Source organism: Panthera leo, chromosome C2 (assembly GCF_018350215.1).
Source record: "Panthera leo isolate Ple1 chromosome C2, P.leo_Ple1_pat1.1, whole genome shotgun sequence".
Lineage (NCBI taxonomy): Eukaryota > Metazoa > Chordata > Mammalia > Carnivora > Felidae > Panthera > Panthera leo.
This window is the reverse complement of record NC_056687.1, coordinates 87,498,449-87,525,808: the sequence shown is the minus strand read 5'-3', so window position 1 is coordinate 87,525,808 and position 27,360 is coordinate 87,498,449. Positions and strand designations below refer to the sequence as shown.

At 35.8% G+C, this 27,360-nt stretch overlaps 2 protein-coding genes across 7 annotated transcripts in view; one reads left to right on the top strand and one right to left on the bottom strand.

Annotated features, from left to right (window-relative positions):
• Positions 1-21,408, top strand: part of PIK3CA (phosphatidylinositol-4,5-bisphosphate 3-kinase catalytic subunit alpha) — an 86,349-nt gene extending 64,941 nt beyond the window's left edge. For 3 of the 4 annotated variants that reach the window (XM_042903402.1, XM_042903404.1, XM_042903403.1), the window contains 11 exons: positions 123-204; positions 533-697; positions 920-1,023; positions 2,786-2,957; positions 5,761-5,867; positions 6,594-6,715; positions 7,565-7,643; positions 11,098-11,268; positions 11,844-11,961; positions 12,069-12,220; positions 13,026-15,958. In XM_042903402.1, the coding sequence (XP_042759336.1) occupies positions 123-204; positions 533-697; positions 920-1,023; positions 2,786-2,957; positions 5,761-5,867; positions 6,594-6,715; positions 7,565-7,643; positions 11,098-11,268; positions 11,844-11,961; positions 12,069-12,220; positions 13,026-13,296 (1,543 nt within the window). In that variant the 3' untranslated portion in view covers positions 13,297-15,958. Of the gene's footprint in view, positions 1-122; positions 205-532; positions 698-919; positions 1,024-2,785; positions 2,958-5,760; positions 5,868-6,593; positions 6,716-7,564; positions 7,644-11,097; positions 11,269-11,843; positions 11,962-12,068; positions 12,221-13,025; positions 15,959-20,145 lie in introns of those variants that run through there. The other variant, XM_042903406.1, reaches the window with a different exon arrangement.
• The window catches only part of KCNMB3 (potassium calcium-activated channel subfamily M regulatory beta subunit 3), a 38,746-nt gene continuing 27,336 nt past the window's right edge, over positions 15,951-27,360 (bottom strand). The window contains exons 2-4 of one of the 3 annotated variants that reach the window (XM_042903409.1): positions 23,952-24,150; positions 22,496-22,789; positions 15,951-16,120 (exon numbers count right to left, since the gene is read on the bottom strand). In XM_042903409.1, the coding sequence (XP_042759343.1) occupies positions 16,112-16,120; positions 22,496-22,789; positions 23,952-24,150 (502 nt within the window). In that variant the 3' untranslated portion in view covers positions 15,951-16,111. Of the gene's footprint in view, positions 16,121-21,447; positions 22,790-23,951; positions 24,151-27,360 lie in introns of those variants that run through there. The other 2 variants (XM_042903407.1, XM_042903408.1) reach the window with 2 other exon arrangements.

The following is a 27,360-nucleotide window of genomic DNA, read 5'->3' as shown; positions in this document are numbered from 1 at the left end:
AATGGTGAGTTTTAAAAGTGTTTGGAACTTCTTAAAGATTACATAGTTGAAGATTTAGATATGTAGGCCTTTTGAATAACATGCAGAAATGTTTTTTGTTTTGTTTTGTCTTTTCCACACAGACACTATTGTGTAACTATCCCTGAAATTCTACCCAAACTGCTTCTGTCTGTTAAATGGAATTCTAGAGATGAAGTAGCTCAGGTAAATGCATGTTGGAGATTACGGAATAACTGTTGTATAAAATTGGTATGTTGTTCAAATCGTTTTCTCTCAGAAAGTCTGCATAAATGTAAGAGGTGAAATAGACTATGTTTTATATTAATAATGGTAATATGGTGGAGAAAAATACCATTCAAACTGCGTCTACTGATAAAATTAATTAGAATTGAACATTTTAAGCACTGAATTCATGAGAAGAGCTCTTATCTAAACCAATTTTAAAATAAGAAATTAAGACAGTGTCTTAACAGCATTCACTCACAACTATCCTATGCTTTTTAAATACGATTTATTGTCTTTCTTATAACAGATGTACTGCTTAGTAAAAGATTGGCCTCCAATCAAACCTGAACAGGCAATGGAGCTTCTGGATTGTAATTACCCAGATCCTATGGTTCGAGGTTTTGCTGTTCGATGCTTGGAAAAATACTTAACAGATGACAAGCTTTCTCAGTACTTAATTCAGCTAGTACAGGTAAAATAATGTAAAATAGAAAAATAGTGTTTTATTCTAAATCTGTGCAACTTTACCCAAACCGTGGATCTTTATCTACCCTGGTTTTATGCTTTTTTAAAAATCAGTTTTATTATCATTAGTGACTACTTGCTTTCTAAAAAATTCTCTGTAAATCTAACCATGCAAAAACTGACCGTGATTAACGCAAAGTTGTTTTTATGTTTGTGTTTAATCACATAGGTCCTAAAATATGAACAGTATTTGGATAACCTGCTTGTGAGATTTTTACTCAAGAAAGCATTGACTAATCAAAGGATTGGGCACTTTTTCTTTTGGCATTTAAAGTAAGTCACGCTATTTTCCCATTAAATTCTTAGGTATATATTACTTGCTTTCTTAATAGATCTATAAATATTCGTTACTTATATACTGTTGTTTTGTTTGTCTGGAAGACTATTCCATAATGAAAGTATATTTGTAAGCTTCCCCTCAGATTTTTTTCATTTAAAAAAAATTTTTTTTTTAATGTTTATTTATTTTTGAGACAGAGAGAGACAGAGCATGAACGGGAGGGGCAGAGAGAGAGGAAGGCACAGAATCCGAAGCAGGCTCCAGGCTCTGAGCTGTCAGCACAGAGCCCGACGCAGGGCTCGAATTCACGAACCGTGAGATCACGACCTGAGCTGAAGTCAGACATTCAACCAACTGAGCCACCCAGGCGCCCCTCCCCTCAAATTTTTAAATAAGCAATAAAATTCAAACTGAATTTTATACAGAAATTAGAGCTGAAATATTTTTAAAGACTTATGTTTTTCTTTGAGCAAAACAAAATTTGCTAGATTAATATTGTTTAATATTGCAGTTGGTTTCATTGTATGTGTGGATTAAAATACCCAAAATTAAACAAAAGCTCCTACCTCAGAATTCAGAATAATAATATAAAAATCCCAAGTTTCTTACTAGAAAACAAGCAAACAAGCTAATTAAGAGTAAAAAGTATTTTGTAGAATATGATCTAATACTCAGTGTCATCACAAGTCATACAGTTTTCTAAATTTAGAAAGATTTAAAATTAACTTGATATCTTTATAATTAACTTGATTTTTTTAATGTTAAAATGAATCAAAGGTGGAATCTTGAAGCTAGGTCTAAAATAACTTAAATTCAAAGACAGTATAGAAAAGGTGCATGTATGCCAGAAGAGTTAAATAGTATTCACTGAGCTCTTCACTCCCTCCCTATTCGTTTTATTACTTTTGTGCCTAATTTCCTTTTTTTCACGTTTATATTTTTTTTAAGTTTTTATTTAAATTCCAGTTAACATTCAGTGTGTATTAGTTTCAGGTATACAATCTGTACAATGTGGTGATTAAGCACTTCCGTACAATACCCAGTGCTCATCACAGCCAGTGCTCTCCTTAATCCCCATGCATCTAACCCATCCCCCCCCCCACCCCCACTCACCTCCTCTCTGGTAGCCATCAGTGCTATATAGTTAATAGATTTTTGTGCTGACATTAGTAAATGAAAAGTAGTTGAAATAGGCCTAAAATCTAGTTTATTAAATTTACAATTCCAGGAATGATCTTAAACTCTTGATTATTTTTGCTTACAAGTGATAGGTTTTGAATCACTTTATTGTTAGTATGATTATAACATTTATTGGATTTCAGAAATGGGTTTTCTTATTTTCTTAAAAGCGATTATATACGTATACTCATTTAAGACCACATAGGGGCACCTGGGTGGCTCAGTCGGTTAAGCATCTGATTTTGGCTCAGGCCATGATCTTGCAGTTTGTGGGTTCGAGCCCCACATCAGGCTCTGTGCTGACAGCTCAGAGCCTAGAGCCTGCTTCAGGTTCTGTGTCTCCCTCTGTCTCTGCCCCTCCCCCACTTGCGCATGCATGTGTGTGCGTGTGTGTGCGCGCGTGCACTCTCTCTCAAAAATATTAATTTTTTTAACAGTAAACATTAAAAAATTTTTAAAGGACCATGTATATATATAATGTGTGTGCACATCTGTGTACGTGCGTGTGTGTGTGTATGGGTTTCTTTCTTTTTTTTTTTTTTTTTTTTCTTTTTTAATCTTACACTGTTCTTTTAGATCTGAGATGCACAATAAAACAGTTAGTCAGAGGTTTGGCCTGCTTTTGGAGTCGTATTGTCGTGCATGTGGGATGTATTTGAAGCACCTAAATAGACAAGTTGAAGCTATGGAAAAGCTCATTAACTTAACTGACATTCTCAAACAAGAAAAGAAGGATGAAACACAAAAGGTATGTGACTCTTTAGATTGTTTTTGAGACCCTTCATTGCAGTGGGGCAAGGTAATTTGAGAGTCCGATGTAGATGCAGATTGTGAACATTAGAATCAAGCATATCAGGATTTGGATCCATGTTCCACCGCCTCTCAGCTGTGTAATGTTAGACACGTTATTTAGTGTTTGAGATCCATTTTCCTGATTTATAAATCTTACTGATACTTTCTTCGTAGTGTAGTTGTGAGCACTAAATTACATGACAAATGCTGAAGCACATATCACAGTCCCCAGAACACAAAAGGTACTCAATAAATGTACTCTGTTCTTTCCCTTCCTTCTCTTTTATATCACCGTAACTTGTAAAATGATTTTTTTCGTAATTTTCGTCATTTATTAGCTTTTAGTAATGACCTTGAAAATAAGTGTCAAGTGAAAATAATAGAAATTAATTTGTATGTTTCTAAGTTTAAAATGGACTCTTAGGTGGGGCACCTGGGTGGCTCAGTTGGTTGAGCATCCAGCTCCGGCTCAGGTCATGATCTCACAGTTTCTGGGTCAAGCCTGGCATCAGGCTCTGTGTTGACAGCTCAGAGCCTGGAGACTGCTTCAGATTCTGTTTCTCCCTCTCTGCCTTCCCCTCTTCTGCTTGCACTCTGTCTCTCTCTCTCTCTCTCTCTCAAAAAATAATTTTTTTTTTAATGGACTCAGGGGCGCCTGGATGGCTCAGTCAGTTGAGCTTCCAACTCTTGATTTCAGCTCAGCTCATGATGTCACTGTTGTGATCGCACATTGGGCTGTGCACTGAGTATGGAGCTTGCTTGGGATTCTCTCTCTCTCTCTCTCTCTCTCTCTCTCTCTCTCTCTCTCTCTGCCCCTCCCCTGTTCACATGCACTCTCTCTCTCTGTAAAATAGAAAATACAATAAATACAATAAAATGGACTCTTAGTCACCCAGTGAGCATTATCACACACTCGTCATCGGCAGTCTAGCTTAGTGTAACTGAGGAATATGAAATGTAAAGATTTCTCATGACCTTTCCTCCTCTCTATCCTTTATTCAATCTACCACATCCTATAGTAAAAGTGAGATCATTCCTCATCTCTAATGAAATGGAAAAAAAAAAAAAAAAATCCCCATATATTGATGAGTTCCCAAGCACAAGAATATAAATTAGCACTACTGAATGAATTTTTCCAATACCTTAATATTGCATGAAAAAAAATTAAAAGACAGTTACTGTATTAATCTAAATGTCATAGAGCCTGTGACTGAGTTGACTTTATTGAACTTGTGAAATGTAAGTTCAAATAAAGGTTATTAGAAAATAATTGTACTGTTTCTGATTCTGGGAATCATGAACAAGGGTAGACTAGTCTGCTTTGAAAGAATAAAACTTATTATATTTATATTGTAACTGATTGAAGAAAAAAGAAACTAGATATTAAATTTGTAAATATCAGGGTTTCTTTAAAGCTAGATTTTTCACAGCCTAATATCACAGATTGGCTCTGATACAGTGGATTAATTAGGAATGTGAAAGTCATTACATTAGTATTGGCTTAAATGGGATTGTGACAGGAAACTAAGAATGCTGTAGGTACAAAAGTGTTTCTTTGGTGTCATGTTTTAGCATAACCATGGTAAAGCATAGGAAGCAGTGTGCTAACATTACGGTTGATAATGGTAGAAAAAGAAATGCCTTTACATGAGCAAGAGTTGCCCTCGTCAGTGATAACTACATTTTCTAGCTACTCACTTATCCATAGTGAGAAAGAAAAAGAAAAAAAAAAAAAGCTTTGTTACTAAAATTACAGCACGAAAATTATTTATTGTTAATTCCTTAGCTTCTAACCTCTTTCGTCCCTCACTTACCTTTTATATTTTTGACAGATGAAGATTTTCTAAAACAAAATGGCAGTTATTACATGCTATATAGTTCAGCAGTCTGGGCTCTGGTTTCACTTGATTAGCAAGAGTGGCACCTGGGTGGCTTAGTTGGTTAAGTGTCCCAATTCTTCATTTTGGCTCCCGTCAGGATCCCAGGGTCATGGGATTGAGCTCCATGCCAGGCTCCCGTGCTGAGTGTAGAGCCTGCTTGAGATTCTCTTTCTCTCTCCCTTAGTCCCTCTCCCCCTACTCACACTCTCTCTCAAAATAAAATAAATCTTTTTTAAAAATTGAGTAAAAAGAGATGTTTCTGCATACATACTGAACCTGAGTATAGCGTGAGACTCAGTGTAACATGTTTTTATAAATACTTTTCGAACAGTTTCTTTTAGCTTCACTAGATGTTTTTTAACACTCAACAGAGAAATGAATATGGTGTTTTCTGCAAAGCTTAAAAGTAAAGTTACTAAGCTGACGTGATGTCTCCATAGTTTTTCCTCTGGAACAAAGATCAGCAAACTCTTTCTTGAAAGGCCAGATAGTAAATATTTTAGACTTTGTAGGCCATGCAGTCTCTGTTATAACTACTCAACTCTGCTATTCTAGTGTGAAAACAGCCAGTATCTAAATAAATTGGCATGGCTACATCCAATGCAGTTTGATTTACAAAAACCTCCATAGTTGACCAAGCCCTGCTATAGAGGCAAAACATGTCTGTGTCAGTGTGCAGAATTGTCACAGGGGAGTACATGGTGCTGCCCCTCCTGCCTCTGCCTGAGTTGTGTTGCTCTGTTCAATAGAAATCCTTCTGATCGAAATATAGGATATGGATTCACAGACTATACAGTACTGAGGTTCCAGCATATAAAAGCGATTAGCAGTTAGTGTTACCTTTTATGAAGTCTAACCATGATTGTGCTTATGTATTAGGTACAGATGAAGTTTTTAGTTGAGCAAATGCGGAGACCAGATTTCATGGATGCTCTACAGGGTTTTCTGTCTCCTCTAAATCCTGCTCATCAACTAGGAAATCTCAGGTAACGTACCTTATTGGAAGTTTTATTGATGTTTAAACAAGTACCCTGTCTGGAGAAAATGTAGAGAAAAGTTAAAGTATCCATTATAATTAGAATGTTCAATTATATATGCTTCTCTCTCCTGTTATCCTACCCTGCAAAATAAGAGTTGTTCAATTTCCTTAAGTTCAGAACTGCATTTAGTCAGAATGAGTTTTTATTACTTTAATAATACAGTTTAAAACTTTCTCTGGCCAGAATTTCTGGTTTCATACAATACAAAAATGAAATGTAGTATCTGGGAGCACCTGGGTGGCTCAGTCAGTTAAGCATCCAACTTCAGCTAATGAGCTCACGGCTTGTGAGTTCCAGCCCTGTATCAGGCTCTGTGCTGACAGCTCAGAGCCTGGAGCCTGCTTTGGATTCTGTGCCTCCCTCTCTCTCTGCCCCTCCCCCCCCCCGAAATAAACATTAAAAAATAATAATAAAAAAAAGAAATGTAATATCTGTAAAACTAGTGGTATGTCCCTATATTTGTTGAAAATTTCTGTTATCATATAAGAAATTTTTAACCTTAATATTTATTTTTTCTTTATACTCCCCTTAGAAATGAATTCATAAATGGAAGTGAGAAGGTTTTAAGTTTTTATAACACTTCAAAAACTATACTGTGTATTTTAAAATAAATTTGAGGGTGAAAGTATAAAAAATGTAAGGTACCTGGTAAAGTTTTTAACTATTTTAAAGGCTTGAAGAGTGTCGAATTATGTCCTCTGCAAAAAGGCCACTGTGGTTGAATTGGGAGAACCCAGACATCATGTCAGAGTTACTCTTTCAGAACAATGAGATCATCTTTAAAAATGGGGATGGTAAGGAAGAGTATTAATGAACTTATGATGCATGAATTTAGCTATCTTTTTATACACAGGATATTTATGAACTATGAAGACTATTGAAAGCCATTTAAGGAATATGCATGTGGTTAAAATACATAATATTAAACAGATGTCTTAACCTTTAGAACATGTATGTATGATTTTTAAAAAGAAAAGAAGTACTAAATTGAGAACCAAATGGCCTGAAATAACTTTCTAACTATTTGCTTAGCTGTGTGAGTATCCATTCATTCCATAAATATTTGATGTGCTAAGCCATCAAATTGTAAAAATAAAACAGAATCCCTGCCCTCTTAAAGTTTACAGTCTAGCAGGGAGAAGAGAGATACTAAACAAATAATTACAAAAATAGAATTACACATGCTACAAAAGAAAAGTGTAGTCTACTAAGAAATATTAAAGAAGGTTCTAATGTACTTGGAAAACAGGTTGCTGGGGGAGCAATGGAAGGATTTTTGATGGGTTGCCTTTGGGGAATGACATTTCAGCACTGAATTCTATTAGTCCCAATATGTTAATATAAACAAGTTCAAATCTAAGGATTCAGAAAAATAAGTACTTTAAATATTTTAGTCTAAAATTTTTCTGAAATACATAGTAGCTTATCCTACATTGTTATGCAGATGGGTTTATGCATCTGTTATGCATCTGTTATGCAGATACTTTAGACTGGGTTAAAGAATCAAAATATTGCTTCCTTATAGATCAATTTGAAAAGTAAATATAGCTGTATTTATTTTCTGTTTGAAAGCAGTGTGATAACATGACACCCAAATTTGCATTTATGGCATTAAGTGGTGGTACATATCATTTGAATTGCAGATTTACGGCAAGATATGTTAACACTGCAGATCATTCGCATTATGGAAAATATCTGGCAAAATCAAGGCCTTGATCTTCGGTAGGTAACAAGTAAGGCAACATGTATGTTAAAAGTTATCCTGAGAAAATTAGTAAATATCAGTTATAAAGCATAACGGGGCATTTATCTATAAGGAAATGTATGGAGTAGAGTAATTAATACTAGTCGATTACACTACTTTCATTTGTCTTCCTCTTCTTTGCCTTAGAATGGCTAAGAGATTCAGGTAGGTAAGAAGAGGTATCTCTAATAAGCTGGTAAGGGCTCTACAACTGTGTCTGGAGTGTTACTGTTTGGGACATGACATAGAAGATGCAAAAGCCCCCTATTTTCATTCAGAAGTTAAGAGGTTTAGAGACAATTTCTTTCATAATATAAATTTTCTAATTTTAAAACTTTATAAAGCCTCTAATCTTGAATCAGTTTGATAGCAAAATTTATGAAAAGAACTAAAAGAACTCAAAGCTTTTGCCCTTCGGAGCACCCGTGTGACACTGTCGGTTAAGCCTCCGACTCTTGGTTTTGACTCAGGTCATGATCTCACAATTTCATGAGTTCGAGCCCCGCGTCGGGCTCTGTGCTGACAGTGCGGATTCTGCTGGGGATTCTCCATCTCCCTCTCTCTCTGCCCTTCCCCAGCTCGCACTGTCTCTGTCTCTCTCGGGATAAATAAATAAGCTTTAAAAAAAAAAAAAAAAAGAAAGGAAAAGAAAAAAGCTTTTGCCATTCTGTTGATTTCTGCCCAACTTTCTACAATTATCAGTATTACCTTTTAAATTTTCTGTCATGCTTCATCTTGTCCTGGTCATTTCTTTTCTCGTAGTGTTTCCTTTTCTTTATTATCTCTTTGCAAATCTAGGGTCATTCCAGCAAAGGCCACTCTCTCCAAAAGAAAAATGTCTGTTTAAGTGAGCATAGGAGTCAACTCTAGCTGCAGCAGCAGAGTAGATTAGGGTCTGTTTGTATGCCTCTTAAAGATGGAGGGTAGCTGCTATATAAAGATGTATCAGCGACACATAGTAGAACTCTCTTATTGCAGAAGAAAAATGGACACATCAAGTAATTTGCTAAAGTACAAAATTGAGTCACCATCTTCAAATTTTTAATTCCTGACTTAATCCCTTCTGCTTTCCAAAAACAATTAATGTTATATTAATCAAGTTTCCTCTTTTGGTATAATTTTCTATATCTGAGAGACACATGCCATTACTACCCTGTCCCCAGGGAAGTACAAAACAAAAGAGAGAATGCAGAACTAGACAGAGTAAAGAAGTTAACTGTAACTGTGGTAATTACAATATTTAATTGTGAATTAGAGACTATGCTAAAAAAGCACCTAAAGTTACGCTAGATCATTGGAAGGTAAGTTGGATCTTCAAAAAGTTTTTAAGTTTTAAAATGTTTTCTAAATTTCTTTAACTTAAGTAATTTAAGTAAACATTTTTTAAGTTTAATTATAAATAAAATATAAATTTAAGCAAAATCATAGCATTTTTATTCTTAAAAAAACTTGGATTCTCTGCTTTATTTTTTTTATAACAAGCCTTACAGGACTATATGACTCTTTAAACTATGAGCATGTTCAACAGTAATAAAATTAAAATGTAAAGAAAGAATGAGCAGGAGTATAACCTTAAGAAATCCCTGTATTTATCAGGGCAGGTAGAAGGAAAGCTTCCAGGAAAGAAATGGTCAAAGGGATAGGTCAACCAGAATTTGTAATTCGCAGAATCCAAAAGAGAGGAGAGAGTCACAAACAGTTTATAGTATCAGGTGCTTCAGGGGATGTAAGACCATAAGGACTATGAAAAAGCTCTTGGATTTGATGATTCATGGTTAACTGTAAGAAGAACTGAGTCAGTAGAGTAGTAGGTGTAGAAGTTATGCTACATGGAATTCAGAAAATGAAAATAAGTGTGGATTATAATCTTTTAGGAACTTAAGTCAAAGAAAGATGGAAAGAATTGCCAGTAGCTTATGAGAACAACAGAGCAAGGAAAACCATACTTTTTAGTACTTACGTGCCAAATGGTATTTTTTTTCATTGTCTCTTTAATTCCTCCTCACATCTCCCTTGACTACATGTCCTTTTTAATACCATGTGATGAATGGGAGGAATCCATACAGCACTTCTGCTGTGTATCCAAGTATGATTTTATCAGGAAAAAGCATTTGTGGGTTATTAGAGTTGTAAGTTGAACTAGCTGCTTTTTTTTTTTCATGGAACACCACTTAAAGAATAACTAATAGATAAGTTTTGGTTATTGAGACATAGGTGTTTGGCAGACATTTTCTTTCAAATGAGTTGACATGAGCCTATCCCTTCAAGGTGAACAACTGACACTATTGTCAAAGATCAAATTTGAGCTCTCAAGCAAAAATCAGAATTTTGAAAAACTTGTATGTAAGCAGAACAGCTTCCTCCAAGTAAAGATTTTACTGAGGAGATCAGTGGTGTTATTAACAATTGTGATTTTTTTAGTTGGTATGATGAAACATATCAGCATTTGAAAGATCTTCATAACTCAGTGAACTGGTATCTTCCAAGTGACCAATGCAGCATGTGATAAAGTCACATATGGGTAAAAGTTCGATTCAGAGGCAAGATAGACAAATGGATTTTAATGTAACAGAGTGTAAAGAGTTTAAGATGGTTTCATATTCCAGACTGCAACTTGAGAAACTACTTCTTATCCAGTTTTAGAGTAGTACCAAAGAAAAATATCTACAGTTATCTGAAAAAGCTATTCGAATACTCCTCTTTTTTCTACCTACATAACAGTACAAGGCCAGATTTTCTTCATATGCTTCAATTAAAACATGGCATTAGATTGAGTACAGAAGGTGTACATGAGCATCCAACTCAGCACTGTGGAATGAGACATTAGATTTTTAAAATAGGGGATTGTGTCACTGTTCTTACTAAGAATTATTTTAATATAAGGTTCTTTGTTTCATTAAAAAAATATTATTTATATTACTACAGAATAGTTTATTTTTAGATTAGTTAATACTTTAATTTGTTATTTTCTCTGTTTTAATTTCTATTATCAGTAGATATAACCCACATAAATAAAAGCTCTTTAGGATCTGGGTAATTTTTAAGAGTACAAAGGAGTCCTGAGACCAAATATCTGAGAACTGCTGCCTTAAAGTATTACTTAGATGTCAGTTAAACAAATTGAAATTCACCCATATTTTTAAAGTCATAAATGTTTACGCAATTTTAATTGCCACAATAATTTTCTTAATGTTTTTCTCTTACATAATTAAATGCCTTCTCATTTGAAGGTTATAACAAATGATGGCAGATAATTTTGAGGATTTTTCTAGGAATGTTTGTCATACTTCAGTAAAAGAAAATTAAAATTAAAGGAGTGAAGATGATGCATGACAAATTTGCAAAAAGAATATTCCTGTAATTAGACTATTAAAATATTTGCTATTTTAAAATGCCATCATTTAATTGCAAATGTTTTTGATCCTTTTTCAGAATGTTACCTTATGGTTGTCTGTCAATCGGTGACTGTGTGGGACTTATTGAGGTGGTGAGAAATTCTCACACTATTATGCAGATTCAATGCAAAGGTGGCCTGAAAGGCGCACTGCAGTTCAACAGCCACACACTACACCAGTGGCTCAAAGACAAGAACAAAGGCGAAATGTGAGTTTATTATTCTTGTCTTCCTGTGTTCATCTAAGTTTTTGTTAGCTGAGGCTTTTAATGGTTGTGTACATTTCTCTGAGACCAGAGAAGACATTTGTACTTACTTGGGAAAAAACTATGCTCAGCATTTGAAATGTTTGAGATTTTGTGTTTGAATGATCAGAATTGAATTGCTTATAATTTTGGTGAAATCCTATATACCCAACTTTATACATCCAGTTTTAGGTATCTAAAATGTGTTTCTCTTATTGCTTATTCTTTAAAAAAAAAAAAAAAAAATGATCATTGAACGTTTCAAAATATACTTCAAGGTCACTGTTGAAATGATTAGAAAAAATGTTTTTTTCATGACATGTTCAGTATTTTTTCACTATAATAAAAATTCCACTTTAGTCAGAGGATATGTAGAAATGTACTTTCTGTCTCAAATCTTTGCACATAATTACTTCCTCTTCTTAATGTCAGTGATTGTTTTCCTTCTTCAGTAGAGACTTTGACCATCTTTTCCCAATTTGGACTGGCTTACTCTGTATTTCCACACTGCTGAAAAGGTGTTTATTTCTTCTTTGTAGATACGATGCAGCCATTGACCTGTTCACACGTTCATGTGCTGGATATTGTGTTGCTACCTTCATACTGGGAATCGGAGATCGTCACAATAGTAACATCATGGTTAAAGATGATGGACAAGTAATAGCTTTCTCTTTTTAAAATGTTTTGGCATTCTTAAATTTATTAATTCAGGATATTGTATTCTGCATTGGTCAAACTATAATATAATTATTTATTTTTGAAAGCTATTTCATATAGATTTTGGACACTTTTTGGATCATAAGAAGAAAAAATTTGGTTATAAACGGGAACGTGTGCCATTTGTTTTGACACAAGATTTCTTAATAGTGATTAGTAAAGGAGCCCAAGAATGCACAAAGACAAGAGAATTCGAAAGGTAAGTTCCAGAAATCAAAAATGCAAAGTACCGAATTCTTGCTGCTCAATCAAAAATAAGTGATATTTTTCAAGCAACTTAATGTTAACATTTTGGCATAACTGAATATTTTAATGTGTTTATTTATTTGTTGTGTAATGCTATGAAAACTGGAGGGAAAACAATTTATTAAGTTAATTAAGGCCTGAAATGATTTATTTAGTTAATTAAAGCCTAAGAAAGTGATTCTTAATCTTCTTAATATATTAAAAGTTTTTATTTACTGTTGTTTAAATGATTGGACTACACCTTCTCTATATTGACAAATAATGTGTAGTGCTTAAGACAACATTTTTTTAGCCCTACAATTTGAGGAAATCAGTCAACCGTAATTACCATGTGTATTCATAATTTTTCCTACCACCTTCTGGTATATCATCAGTCTATCTCAAACCTTAAAGTACTTTTAAATTCTAAAATCTCATTTTGTCTGTAACTCTATCCTGGCCGTAGCCCAAACCCTAAAGGCTTTAGTATGGACCAGTTCAAACATTTAATAAATCCTTGGTAAACTGCTAATGTGCCAGGCATCATTCTAGGTGCTGGTGATAAAGCAGTAAACAAAATCCTTATGGACTCACAGAGGTTACATTCTAGTGTGGGGTAAAGAGAACAAAAAGTGTTGGTAAGGGGAGTGGGAAGAGAAATGCTATTTTTCATAGGTTTGCCCAAGAAGGCCTCTCTAATGACGTGACATTTGAGCAGAGACCTGAACATATTAACCCCATTTGTTCCATACTGATGAAACTGTTCTTATTACTTATAGGTTTCAGGAGATGTGTTACAAGGCTTATCTAGCTATTCGGCAGCATGCCAATCTCTTCATAAATCTCTTCTCAATGATGCTTGGCTCTGGAATGCCAGAACTGCAATCTTTTGATGATATTGCATACATTCGAAAGACCCTAGCTTTAGATAAAACTGAACAAGAGGCTTTGGAATATTTCATGAAACAAATGAATGATGCACATCATGGTGGCTGGACAACAAAAATGGATTGGATCTTCCACACAATTAAGCAGCATGCTTTGAACTGAAATGATAACTGAGAAACCAAAAGCTCATTATCTGGATTCTATACTGCACTGTTAATAACTGTCAACAGGCAAAGACTGATTGCATAGGAATTGCACAATCCATGAACAGCATTAGAATTTACACAAGAACAGAAATAAAATACTATATAATTTAAATAATGTAAACGCAAACAGGGTTTGAGAGCACTAAACTAGTTCATTTCAAAATTAAGCTTTAGAATAATGCGCAATTTCATGTTATGCCTTAAGTCCAAAAAGGTAAACTTTGAAGATTGTTTGTATCTTTTTTTAAAAAAGAAAACAAAACAAAAAAACCCCAAAATATATAGAAATGGTGGAGAAGGAAAAAGAATGATGTTCTTTTTTTGTCTTGCAAATGTTCTATGTTTTGAAATTGTGGACACAACAAAGTCTATTATTGCATTAGGTCCAAGGAAACTGAAGTTTGATGTTAAATTGCATTAAGATTAGAAAATAATGAAGATTTCTTATTTTTCCATTGCTGTTCAATTTATAGTTTGAAGTGGGTTTTTTTGACTCCTTGTTTAATGAAGAAAACTGCTTGGGGTGGAAGGGACTCTTGAGATTTCACCGGAGACTTTTCCTTTTTAATAAATCAAACCTTTTGACGATATGGGGTCTTATCTGCAAAGTTTTGGAAGCAGTCACAAATGAGACCTGTTATAAGGTGGTGTTTTTGGTTTTGTTTTTTTTTTTCTGGACAGTATTTACAAGAATCTGATTCTTATTTCCCAGGGAAATTCTGGGCTCCCACAGAGTACAATAATCATCATAGAGAAAGAATGAGCAGGAAAAGCTCTTGCTCCAGAATTGTACAGTATTCGCCTTAGGTTGATTTTTTTTTCTCCTTTTGCAATTGAATTGAATACATTTTTCATGCATGTTTCCAGAAAATAGAAGTGAGTATTAATGTTATTAAAAAGATTATTTTTTTTATTAAAGGCTATTTATATTATAGAAACTATCATTAATATATATTCTTTATTTACATGATCTGTCCCATAGTCATGCATTGTTTTGCACCCCAAATTTTTTATTGTCCGTAGCAGCATGGTCAGCTTTTCTCTCGGTCCGTGGGTGAGGCTCAGGCACTATCCCATTTATACCAATGACTAGTGCATAACTACATAAGGAAAACAGATTACAGTTCATCCTCTTTCCTTTTATTTCTGTTTTCATATGAATCCCCCATTTTCCACCTTCTTTTATAGTTGATAATGCCTCAATCATGAAACTAGTTACCAAAATTGACACAATATAGCATATCTTCCTGATTGCTTCAGCCCCTCTACCCAGGTATGCTCATGAATAATACTTTATAATATGGGGGAATAGAAACCATGAACTTTCTACCTTCTTAGGCTGTTTATGCAATATCTTGATAATAAAAGTAGGACCTTAAACCATTTTAAGATCATGTCCCATTTCCAAGCGGTTAGGGCTCACTCTTCAACTTTATTAAATTGCATTTGAGTACAGGATGCATTCTTAAACACTTTGGAAAACATTAACCCAAGATGTAGGGGCTAATGCTAGTCATCACTCTAGAATCTGTTATTTTAGTCAGTATTTGAAATGAATGATTAATGCCCTAGGAAATAGCTTTAGCAAACGTCCAGGTGCCACACCAGAAAAAGTGCAATAATTTACTGACAGTTTTCTAGATTAGGCATATTATTGGAATACAACTTTATAAAAAGTGTACATTATATACTCTAGTAAAACAGCATCACTTAAACGATATTCACTTATGAAATCAGTTACCTATAATAGAAGTCTTGAATAGCGAACAAGGGACTCTAATACAAATACTCTTAATATTTGGCTGTCTTAGAACCCTTAAAGGGCCTAATTATTGGAGATTTAGGTACTTCACTAAAGCATGTACATAATATTGCCAACAAGAAAAATAAATTTGAAAATTAGGGGAACTTACTTCTGTAAACTGTCTTGGAATAGTTAAGAATTTAAACTCCCATTTTAAGCAGGAAGCCAAATAGATTCTTTTGCAGATAGAGGTTTCATAACTTATTAAAATTTGTTTAACATTTTGTGCCTTTTAGATATATTCAGTTAACACATGCTAACATCCCAGTCTTTTCTATGTCAGGGATTAATTACAGGAAAACTCAGTGAAATGGTACAAATCTGAAACTCTGATGGTAGAAACTGGAGATTTAACTGAGAACCATGTTTTACCCGAGTGCCAAAAAAGTTTTGAGCTTCCTTGCACAAAATGTATAGAATTTGTGCATTTCTCACATGAGCCCAGATAGTTCCCTTCCCCTGGGACCTCTCCACCATTAAAACACAAGCCACACAGCTTATTTCATCATTTACATTTATTTTCAATAGTTATTACAACCAAGTTAATTCTGTTTGAAGAAGCGTAGACAAATTTTACTAAGAATTAAGATTCTATAGGTTAAGTGATTTCGCTAAAAGCAAAGTAAGTTTTAAACAAATCCAAGCGGAGTTTAAGCAAACAACATTAAAAATAAGAAAAAAAAGGCCAGGTAGTGCTCAGAAGGCAAAGAACCAAAAATTGAATTGAATGCTACATGGGGTGACTAAGATGTCAAGTCAATGGTAAGCCGTTTCCAGGTAGTGCAGTGTCTGGTCACCCCCCCCCCCCCCCCCCCCCCCCGCCAATGGATTGGTCAGTTCCTGTGGCCGACCATTCTTGTCACTGAATGTGGTATAACCCACTGTTGACTCGACAGTCTCATTTGGTCACTTGAGAAATAACTTCCTTCAATGACTTTCGGAGGAAAAAAAAAAAAACCAAGCAGGTTTAAAGAACCTAAAGAAAATAAAACCTAATTTTAAACACATTCTAGTAAGATATAATCTGAAAATCATGTTTTAACTTTTTATCATATTCTCAGCTATACAGAATCATTTATTTTGAAGATTTTTAGACTGCTGTTAATTTGAAATCTGTTAATCATATTGTAGAATTTGGTTTTTAAAAAAGATGTTTCTAATTGGATTTTTTTAAAGAAGAATGGAATTTGGTCACTATTTTCTGATAGAACCTAAGCTTTTTGTGGTTCTTAGTGTCCTCTGTAAAACTCAGTGTCAAAGTAATCAACTTTGAGGTTTTCCCTTCTAATCTGCTTTATATTATAAGCCCTTTAGGAAATGGGAACCTGGTGAATATACAATGAATTGTAAAATATTTTAATGTGTAATTTTTTCAACTGTGAAACTATGACTATTGGTTTTTGATGAAAACAGCTGCTGATAAAGTATTTTGTGTAAAGTGTAGTTCTTATTAATCAGGAAAATAATCAATGACTTGATTAGAATGTATATACCCTCTTGGATTTTATTTTAAATGGATTGGTGATTTTCACATAGGTAAAACACAGTCCATCTGTATTCTTTTTCCATCAAAAATTGAGCGATCTAGCATCATAAAAAAAATTATGAGCAGCCTATCTATTTTAAAAGAACCATGGAAATTTCACAACACATAAACTTGGATTTGTTTGTTAACGATTTTATAAATCCATTTAATTCCTATTCTGACCCAATAGCCCATGCTTGCCAACTCTTTGAAAAAAAAAAAAAAAAAAATTGATTTCCAGCATTATTTTAAAGTCAGCAGGTTAACCTTTTCTGAATGTTTTGACTTTTGTTTCTATGTCTACACAAACTGCAGACCTGGGCTGGACCCACATACTTGGAATCCACCTTAAAAATCGATTTTGATGTCCAAGACATCACTAAAATATTGAGTTTAAAGACCCTATGCGGCGTTAATGGATTGTGGTGCTTCTCCTATCTAAAAACAACTTTCATACTTCAGATGTTTTTGAGAAGAGGGGAATATGGAAGGAGGGGGCAGAAGAAGAGGGGGAGTCTGTTTGAATGAATTACATTCTTCGTGCCCATCCTGCTCAGATGGGGCCCTTCTAAGGGAAGCCTTAGACGGGGCCTTCGAAAGACAAGGCAGAAAGCTGTGAGTATACTGTGCATACCAGGAGGGAAATAACTCTTCCTCAAGGATGGCATTGTGAGGGCTGAAGTATAAAACTCAGCATGGACAGGATCCTCAGATAACAATTATTGGTGACAGAGAAATACAGCTGGGCTGTTTTTTAAAATATAAACACAAACCATTTTTATTTTTTAATTGTTACATTAAAATTATAAATGTATCTTACGCGCCATGGCCTGGAAAGCCTTTTTTCTTTTCTTTACAAAGTTATTTTCATTTTCTGAAAAGATTATGGGGTTTAGCTCGAGATAACTATGGTCCTGATAAAATTGGATTGGTAACTCTACCTCAGAAGGTTAATAAGAAAAAAAAGTAAATGAGTCACAATTCAATACCAGGCTCTGATGTTACAGAAATTTCCAGAGCACTGTAGTTTAGATTTATAAAAAGTCAGAGTTGGCATGCCTTTTTTAATGGCATTGGAGACATTAAGAAAAAAATTTGGTTAGAATTTAATCATTGCTCCAGCCATGGAAAAGGCTACAGCGCCAGGTTTGTGGTACTAGGTTCTTGAATTCGGCATTCAAAATTAGCTGTCTTCCTTTTCTTTATTATTAGTGAAATTGGTGTGTGTATATCTGCACACATTTCTATTTGCCTACACACTGCTCGCTAGTCCTAGTCAAGAAGTATCATTCATAAAAGGTGTAAGCATCAGGTTCTAAAGCTCAGAAGTGTTTAGAATTCATTAGGAGTTTCCCGAGTTGGGATGTTAGTTTTTAAATAAACTTATTTCATCCAAGTATTCCACTTGATTAAGGTTTTACACTTTCTTTTTATCAGTGAAGCGTCGTTCCTTTTCCTTAGTTTTAGACATGTTAATATTACAGCCGTGCTAGTTCGCATAAAGTGACAGTTATGAGCCATAAGGAAATTTTCTCACTTTTTACACAATGACATATGAGTTTTAGTAGGGGGTTGGGGGCGGTTGGTGGGCGGGGGGAGGGGATCAGTCCATTGTACGTTTAGTGTAGTTTAGGTAACTGATTTTCACTACCAACAGTAGACTCCATTCTTCATGTTGGTAAGTATGGAAAGGTTTTCTTAATGCATTTTGTAAGCCAGTTAAGTCTTAAATCTTATCTGAAACCTTATTTAATCTGTCACTACAATAATTTTGTGGTTATGCTAAGAGCCATGTATATTTTTAGGTGATTCTTATTTTTGTTACTCCTTCTAGGTTAAGCAAGGAGGAAGAAAAATTTCATTGTTTTATATTTTCTCAAAATATCTTTAATAAGACTAAACTTATTCAAGTATGAATTTACAAATGTAGTCATGATCTATCAATTTCATTAAAAAAAAAAAAAAGCCCCTATCACATTTAATATATGTTCTGAAGAGTGGTTGGAGAGCTTGGACTTCATGTGGTTTCTAGAAACGCTTTTGGCTACGGAACCTAAGTCAAATACAATTGATAGTTTTGATGTGATTCAGTCCTCAGACTTCCTTGGGTTAAATACAATCTAAAAGAATATATCCTTTTGGAACGTAACGTTCTTGAGGAATGTGGCATTACCAAAAGAAGACTACAAGCACATCAAATGTTGACTTTGGAAGCTTCAAAAACAGCCCCTACCACCCTCTTTTGGCCCCTTTTAATTGTAGCAAATCTATTTCTATTTTGTCATTCAATGAATTGAAGTCCTGTGGTATACTGCATTCATTAGGAGAAAAATGTTTTTACATATTCTTTTACTGATGGCCCAAAAAGGTTTGACACAGCAAGATGCATGTGTTATTGTACTGAGAATATAGAATAATACAGTGTCACTAAATTTAAGACCTCTTCCCAGTCTTGCTGTTCCTAGCAAGATGTTTGGCCTGTGACTGCACTTACTGTTTGTGCTCATCAGAAACTGTCAATGTCTGCTTTTCTTTTAACTTTGCAGTCTGTAACATCACGCTGTTTATTAAAAAAAAAAAAAAAAAAAAAAAAAAAATGACTGGTGTCTAAGCAGTCCTTAGTGTACTACATATTTTAAACAGAAAACTGATAATTATACTTTGCCATTTTTTTGGAATACTTACAAGCAAACTGGTGTTGCTAATAATCAAAATTTAGCTGAACTTGAGTTCTGATCAGTAACAACTAAGAATAGTTGATTGAAAACCTGAAACTATTATGCCTTAAAAGCAATTTTTCTGCCCCAGTAAAGTAATGAATATTAGAGAAATATCTGTTTGAATATTCATTTCCTTTAAGCAAAAAGAATTGTATGTTTGTGTTTCAAGCAGAAACATACACATATACGTATGAATGTGTTTGTACGTGCAGACAGACTTTTTTTCAAGTCAGTTGAAGACCAGAACCTAGAAGTGAGGTTGGGCTAGAAGCAAACTGATTTTACTTTCAGTTATCGTAAACCTTGCAAAAGGGGAGTCTGTACTTGGACCAGTACATACATGTGAGTGTTGATACTCTGTACTTCTAAGCAATTAACAGCAAATGATTGCTCACATTTTGTTTCTTTGCCAAATGGTTTGCGTGACTTTGAATTAACATTATTCTAAATGGACTTTGTTCTTCAAGCATAATGTTCCTCTTTCCTGATATGAGGTTACGAGATGAACCAAGTAGCCGCACTGTATGAGTGGAAAACTGGTAATTGCAACACTAGGTTTCACACTTTCACACACTTTTTAGGCTTTAAACGAGTGGTTTTGAATTTGTTAGGAGAAAAATCCCAAGAACTGCACGTTGTTAGATGGGTGTCAAAACTTACTAAGAAATGGAATAGAGATCTGCCCTTTAGAAATCTACAGAATCTCAATTTGTAGAATGATTTAAAATATGTGTGCCTACATCTCTTTTATTTCAGGAAAGTCTTTGGTATACAAAATAATTTACCGCAACCTTTTAAGCAGCACGTTCTGAATCTTAAATGCATATTATATTTCGCCAAGACAAGGGGAAGGAATGCTCTCCTACAGCTCCCTACGCTAGCCCTATAACCGGCTGTCCAGTGAAAGGTACCAAGGCTGACTGAATTTATTTTATTTTTTAATGAGAATTGTATATATTTAAGGTGTACAATATGATTTGATATTCATGTACAGCAAATGATTATAGTCAAGCTAATCAATGTATCGTCTCCTCACATTGTGTGTATGTGTGTCTATGTGATGAGAATACCTGAAATCTTTCTTAGCAAATTTCCAGTATTCAATATAGTATTCTTGCCATAATCGTGCTGTACGTGAGATCTCTAGACCTCATCTTAAAACAGAGTTTGTACATTTTAATTAACATCTCCCCATTTCCCCTACCTGACCACACCCCCAGTAATCACTATCTTACTCTCTGCTTCTGTGTATTTGACATTCTTAGATTCCACATAGAAGTGAAATGCAGTTTTTTCCTTTCTGTGTCTGGCTTATTTTACTGGCATAATGCCCTCTGGGTTTATCTGTGCCGTTGCAAATGGCAGGATCTCCTTTTTTAAGACTGAATGATATTCCATTGTGTATATGTATACACACCTCACATATGTGTGTACAGTGTGTGTGTGTAAGATCACAATTTATTCATCTGTGAATGGACTCTGGTTGTTTCCATATCTTGCCCATTGTCAATAATGCTCCAATGAACAGGGGAATACAGATGTCTCTTGGAGATACTGATTCCATTTCCTTTGGATACATACCCAAAAGAGGGATAAGGCTGACTGAATATTGAAACTTAGCAAAAAAAATCTATCTAACATTTTTTGAGCCCTTTTACTAGGTGCAAGAAACTAAGGTGTTTTATATACTCTACCTTGTCTCTTCCTTAACCCCATGAAGGAAGAGATTATCCCCATTTTATAAATGAGAAGAGAGAGGCTTGAACCTTCATTTCAGTTCAGCTGAACTTCCAGGGGATACGTATCTGAAAAGCTGTAGTTATGACCTATGAATTCAAATAAATCCTCTGAAACACATGTGTTTTCTACTATTCCACACTAGGAGGAGGAGAAAGTACCAAAATTGTTCATTACTTGTCAAGTCAATATTGCTCTATTTAATCATTCAGTCTCTTCAGTAATTTGTGATTTGAAATTAACTGCTAAAAGGCATAATATTTACTTGGAATCAAAATTTCTGTTTTAATTACATCTGCATATAAAAGTTGCTTCAAAGTCTCATTCTTTCTGTGGACCGTGATGTAAAACTTTTTTAGTAAAATTGAAGAGATACTTTGAGGCACATTGGTTTTCAGAACAAATACATGTTTTCAATTCCCAATTCAGCTTACTCTGGAAAGCACTTGTTGGGAGAGCCTTGTGACATTCATTAGTTAATAACCAGGGTTGAGTCATTAAAGTACAGATGTTTGCTGACTGTCCACGTGGGACTTTTCTACAATTGCAGATTATCTGAGATGAATGTTAAATTCCATCCAATACAGCTTCTCCCTACTTCACGTTTCTGGCCATCTCTCCCACCCCCACCAGAATGTGCACAAAGAAGGAAATGAGCTTATGGAAAGCATAATTAACTAGGAGAATGTTGCTGAAAGAAAAATTACATGGTATATGGCAAGGTTAAGTACAGAGAACTCTAAACTCAGTGCCATTTGCTAGGAGCAGCTTTCCTTTATCATGAATGGTGAAGCAAAATGGTCGGCCCACATTTTTTTGAAATTACCAGATTATTATCTTCCTAACAGTGAATGACCTGTTCTTCACTAAGCACTTTTTTGGGAAATGTTTTGATGTAAACTGTGTTGCATAGATCTAGGCTGGCTGTTCAGTACTCAATAGGTTAGATACCCTCCATCATTTACTTCCACGCAGACAAGTTCAGCTAGAGCTGAAATTAGATAAAGCACAGCTACTGTGAGCTCATTTCGCCATGTGGAGACAAAAAGCACTTCCTTGGCTCATGTGGAAAGAAATGTGGGGTAGAAAAAAGATGGTGAGTTTGTATGTATTCATAGAATAAATGGAATACATAGTGAGGCTTTTTTAAAATGTTTCCCAAAAGAAATGTACTTAGTTTGAATTGCCTCGACGTGGTTAGTTTGCGAGCAGGCGTCATTAGGTCCACAGGTGCAAAAATTGCAGGTATCTGAAGGCCAGGACTTTAATCTGGCCACTGTCTTCAGATCTTTCTGCTCCTTTCTTTGTCCCTCCCCACACTCCACAGTTTGAATCGATGCTGTTCCATATAAGGTACTTTGCCACCTACCTCATCTCTGAGTGCAGCGCTGTATTTTTCACACAGCAGGGACAGGTACTGTGTTAATCTCACCATGCCAACAATCAGGGCACCCCCTAGCAGAGTCAGTGAAGGCCAAAATAAACAGTGGAAGATAACCATCTGGTCGTACTTTTTTATGAGAATGACATCTTCAGATTGGCTGTCTGGACTGTAGAAGCATGAAAAGGCAGTCCCATTTTTGTGATCAAAGAATTCCTTTATGTCCAGCACACTGTTCAGCAAATCATTTCTATCTCGGTGGCACTTGGGTGTGTAAAAGCACTAGGAATATGGAAGAAGAAGAAAGATGAGGGCACTGTCCCCAAAACCAAGCATTTAAACAACAGTTTTCATTCTGAAAGAGCTTCAGACTGAAGCTATTCGTGGAGAGTTGCAATCTCAGAGGCTAATGGAAGCTGTTGTAAAGCTCATGGGGAAGTGTGGGCAGGAGGGCACAGAGTGATATGGCCATTTCCAGGCACTATGCAGAAATGTGGAAAGGGATTCTTAGAATACAAATATTTCAGAAGAGGCAGTGACCAGCTTCATAAGGACCACGCAGGCCCCCTTGGTCTTTGTCCATTCAACAAATATCTGCTGAGCTCACTATGTGTTCTCAACACCTATTAATGCCTCTATCATCTTTGTCTTGATTTCCTACAGTAAAATCTTTCCCTAAAGGATAGCATGTTGAAGCTTTTGCCCTAGGCCCACGGAGAGGGGTCCTACATGGGCTTTGGTTCCTGGGTGGCAGAACCAGTGAAGAAGGGATATGACAGCTGGTGATTTTTTTTCAAAAATGCCTGAGGTTTTTTAGTATATCCAGTAGGCACTCGAGGCACCATGCTTAGGGTCTACAAAAATGTTTGAGACCTTAAAAACTATTGCATCCAAAATAGAAAACCGAGATCATCAGATTGATCAGTGCCTAAGTAAGTAAAGACAACAAAGCATAGTATGTCAACTAATCTGATGCAACCTAACTTTCATAGTTAGGTGAGAATGTACACTATACATCATATGAACCAATCAAGAAATGTATTAAAATCAAAATTATAATAATTTTTACATTTATTTTGATAAGAAAAATTGCTTACTTGATGTAAGATGGGTTGAATACATTTTAACATTTTTGATACAATGGGGAGTTGGGCTTCCACAAGTAAAACTGCCTACAAATGACTATGTCCACTGGCTCAGCCTGTAAATTCCAGACACCAGTGTGTGAAATTGGCATGATTCCTTTCCATTCTATAACCCCCATTTTTCCTCCAAGAATGCCTTTAGCTTCATTTATCCTGATCTGACCACTGTAGGGGTGTTCACTGGAAGGAAACGGGTTTACTGCCAGAGATGGTCCTGGGTACTGCACTCTGCAGGGGACAGTCTGGCATGGAAGGGCAGCTGTAATTAGAACTCTTTAATTACATGAACTTGACATTACCTTGGAATTTATCTGGACAGCCTCTTCATTATAATGTAGGAGAGCTTTCTGACCTGAATGGGTGACGTTCACAAACACCTGAAGACATGGGTACTCGCCCCGGCCTCGGCAGCCTACACCACAGGGGAAAGCGCAGTCCATCCAGTCGTCCGTGATATGAGTGTGGATGGTAGTACAGTTCGACTCTTCTCTCTGAATGCTTCAATTGCAAAAGATAAATGATCTTCACCCTCTAGAAAATTTACTTTTATAGTTGTAATGTGATAACCCAAGACGTGTCTATTTCCAGGGAATGTGGAACCATTACAGAAGGTACATAATGATTAGGGAACATTGAGATAGGAGAGAAACAACAGCATATTGCTAAGTTTCATCTCAGTTATGACCCCCTTGGCATATTTCTTACTACACCAACCCTTACAGCAATGGTTTTCAAACTTCAGAATCACCTGAGCGAGTTTGTTAAGAGTGAAGTATTTGTGGATTCTAAGGCTTCACACCCAGAGATTTGGATTTAGTTGATCTGAGTTGAAATCCAGGAATCTGTATATTCAGCAGTATTTAAGATGCAGGTATTTGGCGAACCGTGCTTTGACAAATATTACTGTAACCACATACTCAGAAATCTTATCCTCTTCCATTCCTTATCATCTCAAGATGCACCCATTGGCCCGTCCTGATGAAAATGTGCCTTTGGAAGGTTCCAACCACAGTCAATGTGACCCTTAGTCAATATAGAATTTAGTAACAAGGTACAATTCCATTTACTCATTCTACTTCCAAAGAGGCAAATACAAATCATAGAAGGAATGTCTCAGAAAACTTACTGTGTTTTCACTGTCAGTAGGTTCCTTGAGGTGAGGGGCTATATCCTATTCATCTTCATGTTCCTTAAAGCAAGAAGCACCATGCCTCCCATATAGCAGAGGCTCAATACATGTTGTACTGAATGAAAGTTTGATTTGGAAAACATTCCTTGTGTATTTGCACACATACTACATGCACAGAATGTTCTAGGTGCCATGAGAAGTGGTAGACAAAATTCCTGCCCACGAAAATTTTGTGGTGGTGTTGAAAAGACAAATATGTATGAAATTGTTAGAGAACAAGTCCTAGATAAAGTAAAGGAGGGTAAGAAGAAATGCTTGACAATGTATAGGTCCATTCCTCGGGGCCCTCACACTCACACCCAGGTGGGTCCCTGACCTTATTTCCTGGTGACTTCAACACAAGAAGTCAGATTAGCAAATTCTAAAGTCTAGAATGTTTGAAAAGCCTCATTTAGCTGGATTCATACTGCTCTCCTGTTAAGATCTTTGGCCATAAGTAAACATTTTTCTGTATTAATATAATAAACTTGAGACACAGTGCAGTTTAAAATAATCGCAAGGCCCAGGGCATTAAAAAATCATTGGATTTTTTAAATAAATATATTTTATATATATTTTATAAATTTTATAAATAAAATGTTGGGCAAGTGAAAATACAAATATGAAAAATAAGGTTCTTTCACAGGTTTAACACCAGCTGCTTTTCCACAAAATTAAATTCTGGACTTATTTAGACTAGGCATCTTAAAATAATTCTTTAGAGTTGCCTATTTGTCTGTGTCAGAACTTAGGCTCTCTGAATCCTAATCAAATGCTGAACTGAGTGTGGTTGGAACCTTCCTTGAAGATTTCAGAAAGCTCCATTATGGAGAGCAGTATATTTCTTCCTGTGCACAAGGGTCAGGCCAGTTCTCTCAGGGAGAGCCAGGGACATATTTAAAGTCTACTTATTTATTTTTTGAAAGAGAGAGAAAGGGAAGGGCAGAGAGAGAGAGGGAGAAAGAGAGACTCCCAAGCAGGCTCTGCACTGTCAGTACACAGCTCAATGTGGGGCTCAATCTCATGAACCGCACCATCATGACCTGAGTTGAAATCAAGAGTCAGATGCTTAACCAATGGAGACACCCAGGCACCCGGAACCAGGCATGTATTTAGAGCTGGAAACATGAGCATGTTCTTTCAACAGCACTGTGTGTCTATTTGTCTACAAATAGACAAAATCCATCATTTGATTGAGAGATGATGGTCGAAGGGCGTGGGAGCAGGCCATCTTCCATGGAGCAAAACCACTCTCTGAGGTGGCACAAAATCACAAGGCAAGAGACAGATGAGAACTCACCACTCTTAAGCACTCAATTACTTTAAGCAAACAATTTCCAGAAATGCTTAGCAAAGTAAAATTTAAATACGAGCAACAGTTTGGTGTCAGGTTGCAGAAGGTATCCTCAAAACATCTCCCAAATTATCACATTTTAGAAAATAATCTGACCTGGACCTGCACACAAGCACTTATGCACATGCACACACATGCATGAGCACGCACTCACACACACACACACACACACACACACACACACAATTTATTCAGCTTACGTAGGTATGTGTAATGCAGCTAGATTGATGATTGGATGGGTGGATGGATGGATGGATGGATGGATAGAAGGAAGGATGGATGATCAGGTAGGTAGGAAGGTAGGTAGGTAGGTAGACAGAGATAGGCGATAGATAGATATCTCTCTACATATAATGGAGTAATAGAAAAAGGAAGGTAGAAAGCTAGAAGTCAAGAGTAAGGTAAAGCATGTAAACTGAAAACCATAAGATCCCCTACAGTTATGAGAACTGGGCCACAAATTTCGCTCTGAGCTTCCTAGCAGCCAAAGCAATGAAGGAAGTATAACACATATAAGTTTCCTGGTGTCTACTAAATAAAAGTAAGCTGGATGATGAGAAGCAGAACATGGTGATAATACCAGAGGGAAAATTCTCCTGAATGCTTCTAATAGTGGCACTGTGTTCTGTAGTGATGGTGACCTCCACATTATTGCCCTAATAGTAACTTAGGAATGGCAGGAGATGAATCTGATAAATGACAAAAGCAGGACACCTACTTCCTATTCTGTGATCCTTTTTCTTAACTCCTAGGCCTCCCTCTCCCTATTCTCCCTGGGCCTTCTATCACTCTTTGGCTAACAAAAAGGAAAGTGCCCCTTGCTGTCCCCCTACCCAATACTGCCCTCCCTCAAAGTACCCCATGTTGTAAAAGGTATCCTCCAAAATTAAACAGCTCCTCCCCTGCCCTAATGAAACCTCCCATCCCCCACCCCCATTGCTACAAACTTCATTTAAGTATTAGGAGACCAGGAGTCTTATATCAAAATGACCGGCAAGTTCTTTACTGGCTAGGTGACCTTGGGCAAGTTACTTGGACTGAGCCTCAGCTTTCTCATTTATAAAATGAAAATTAAGGGGCGCCTGGGTTGCTCAGTTAGTTAAACATCAGACTCTTGGTCTCAGCTCAGGTCATAATCTCACAGTTCCTGAGATCAAGCCCCACGTCAGGCTCTGTGCTGACAGTA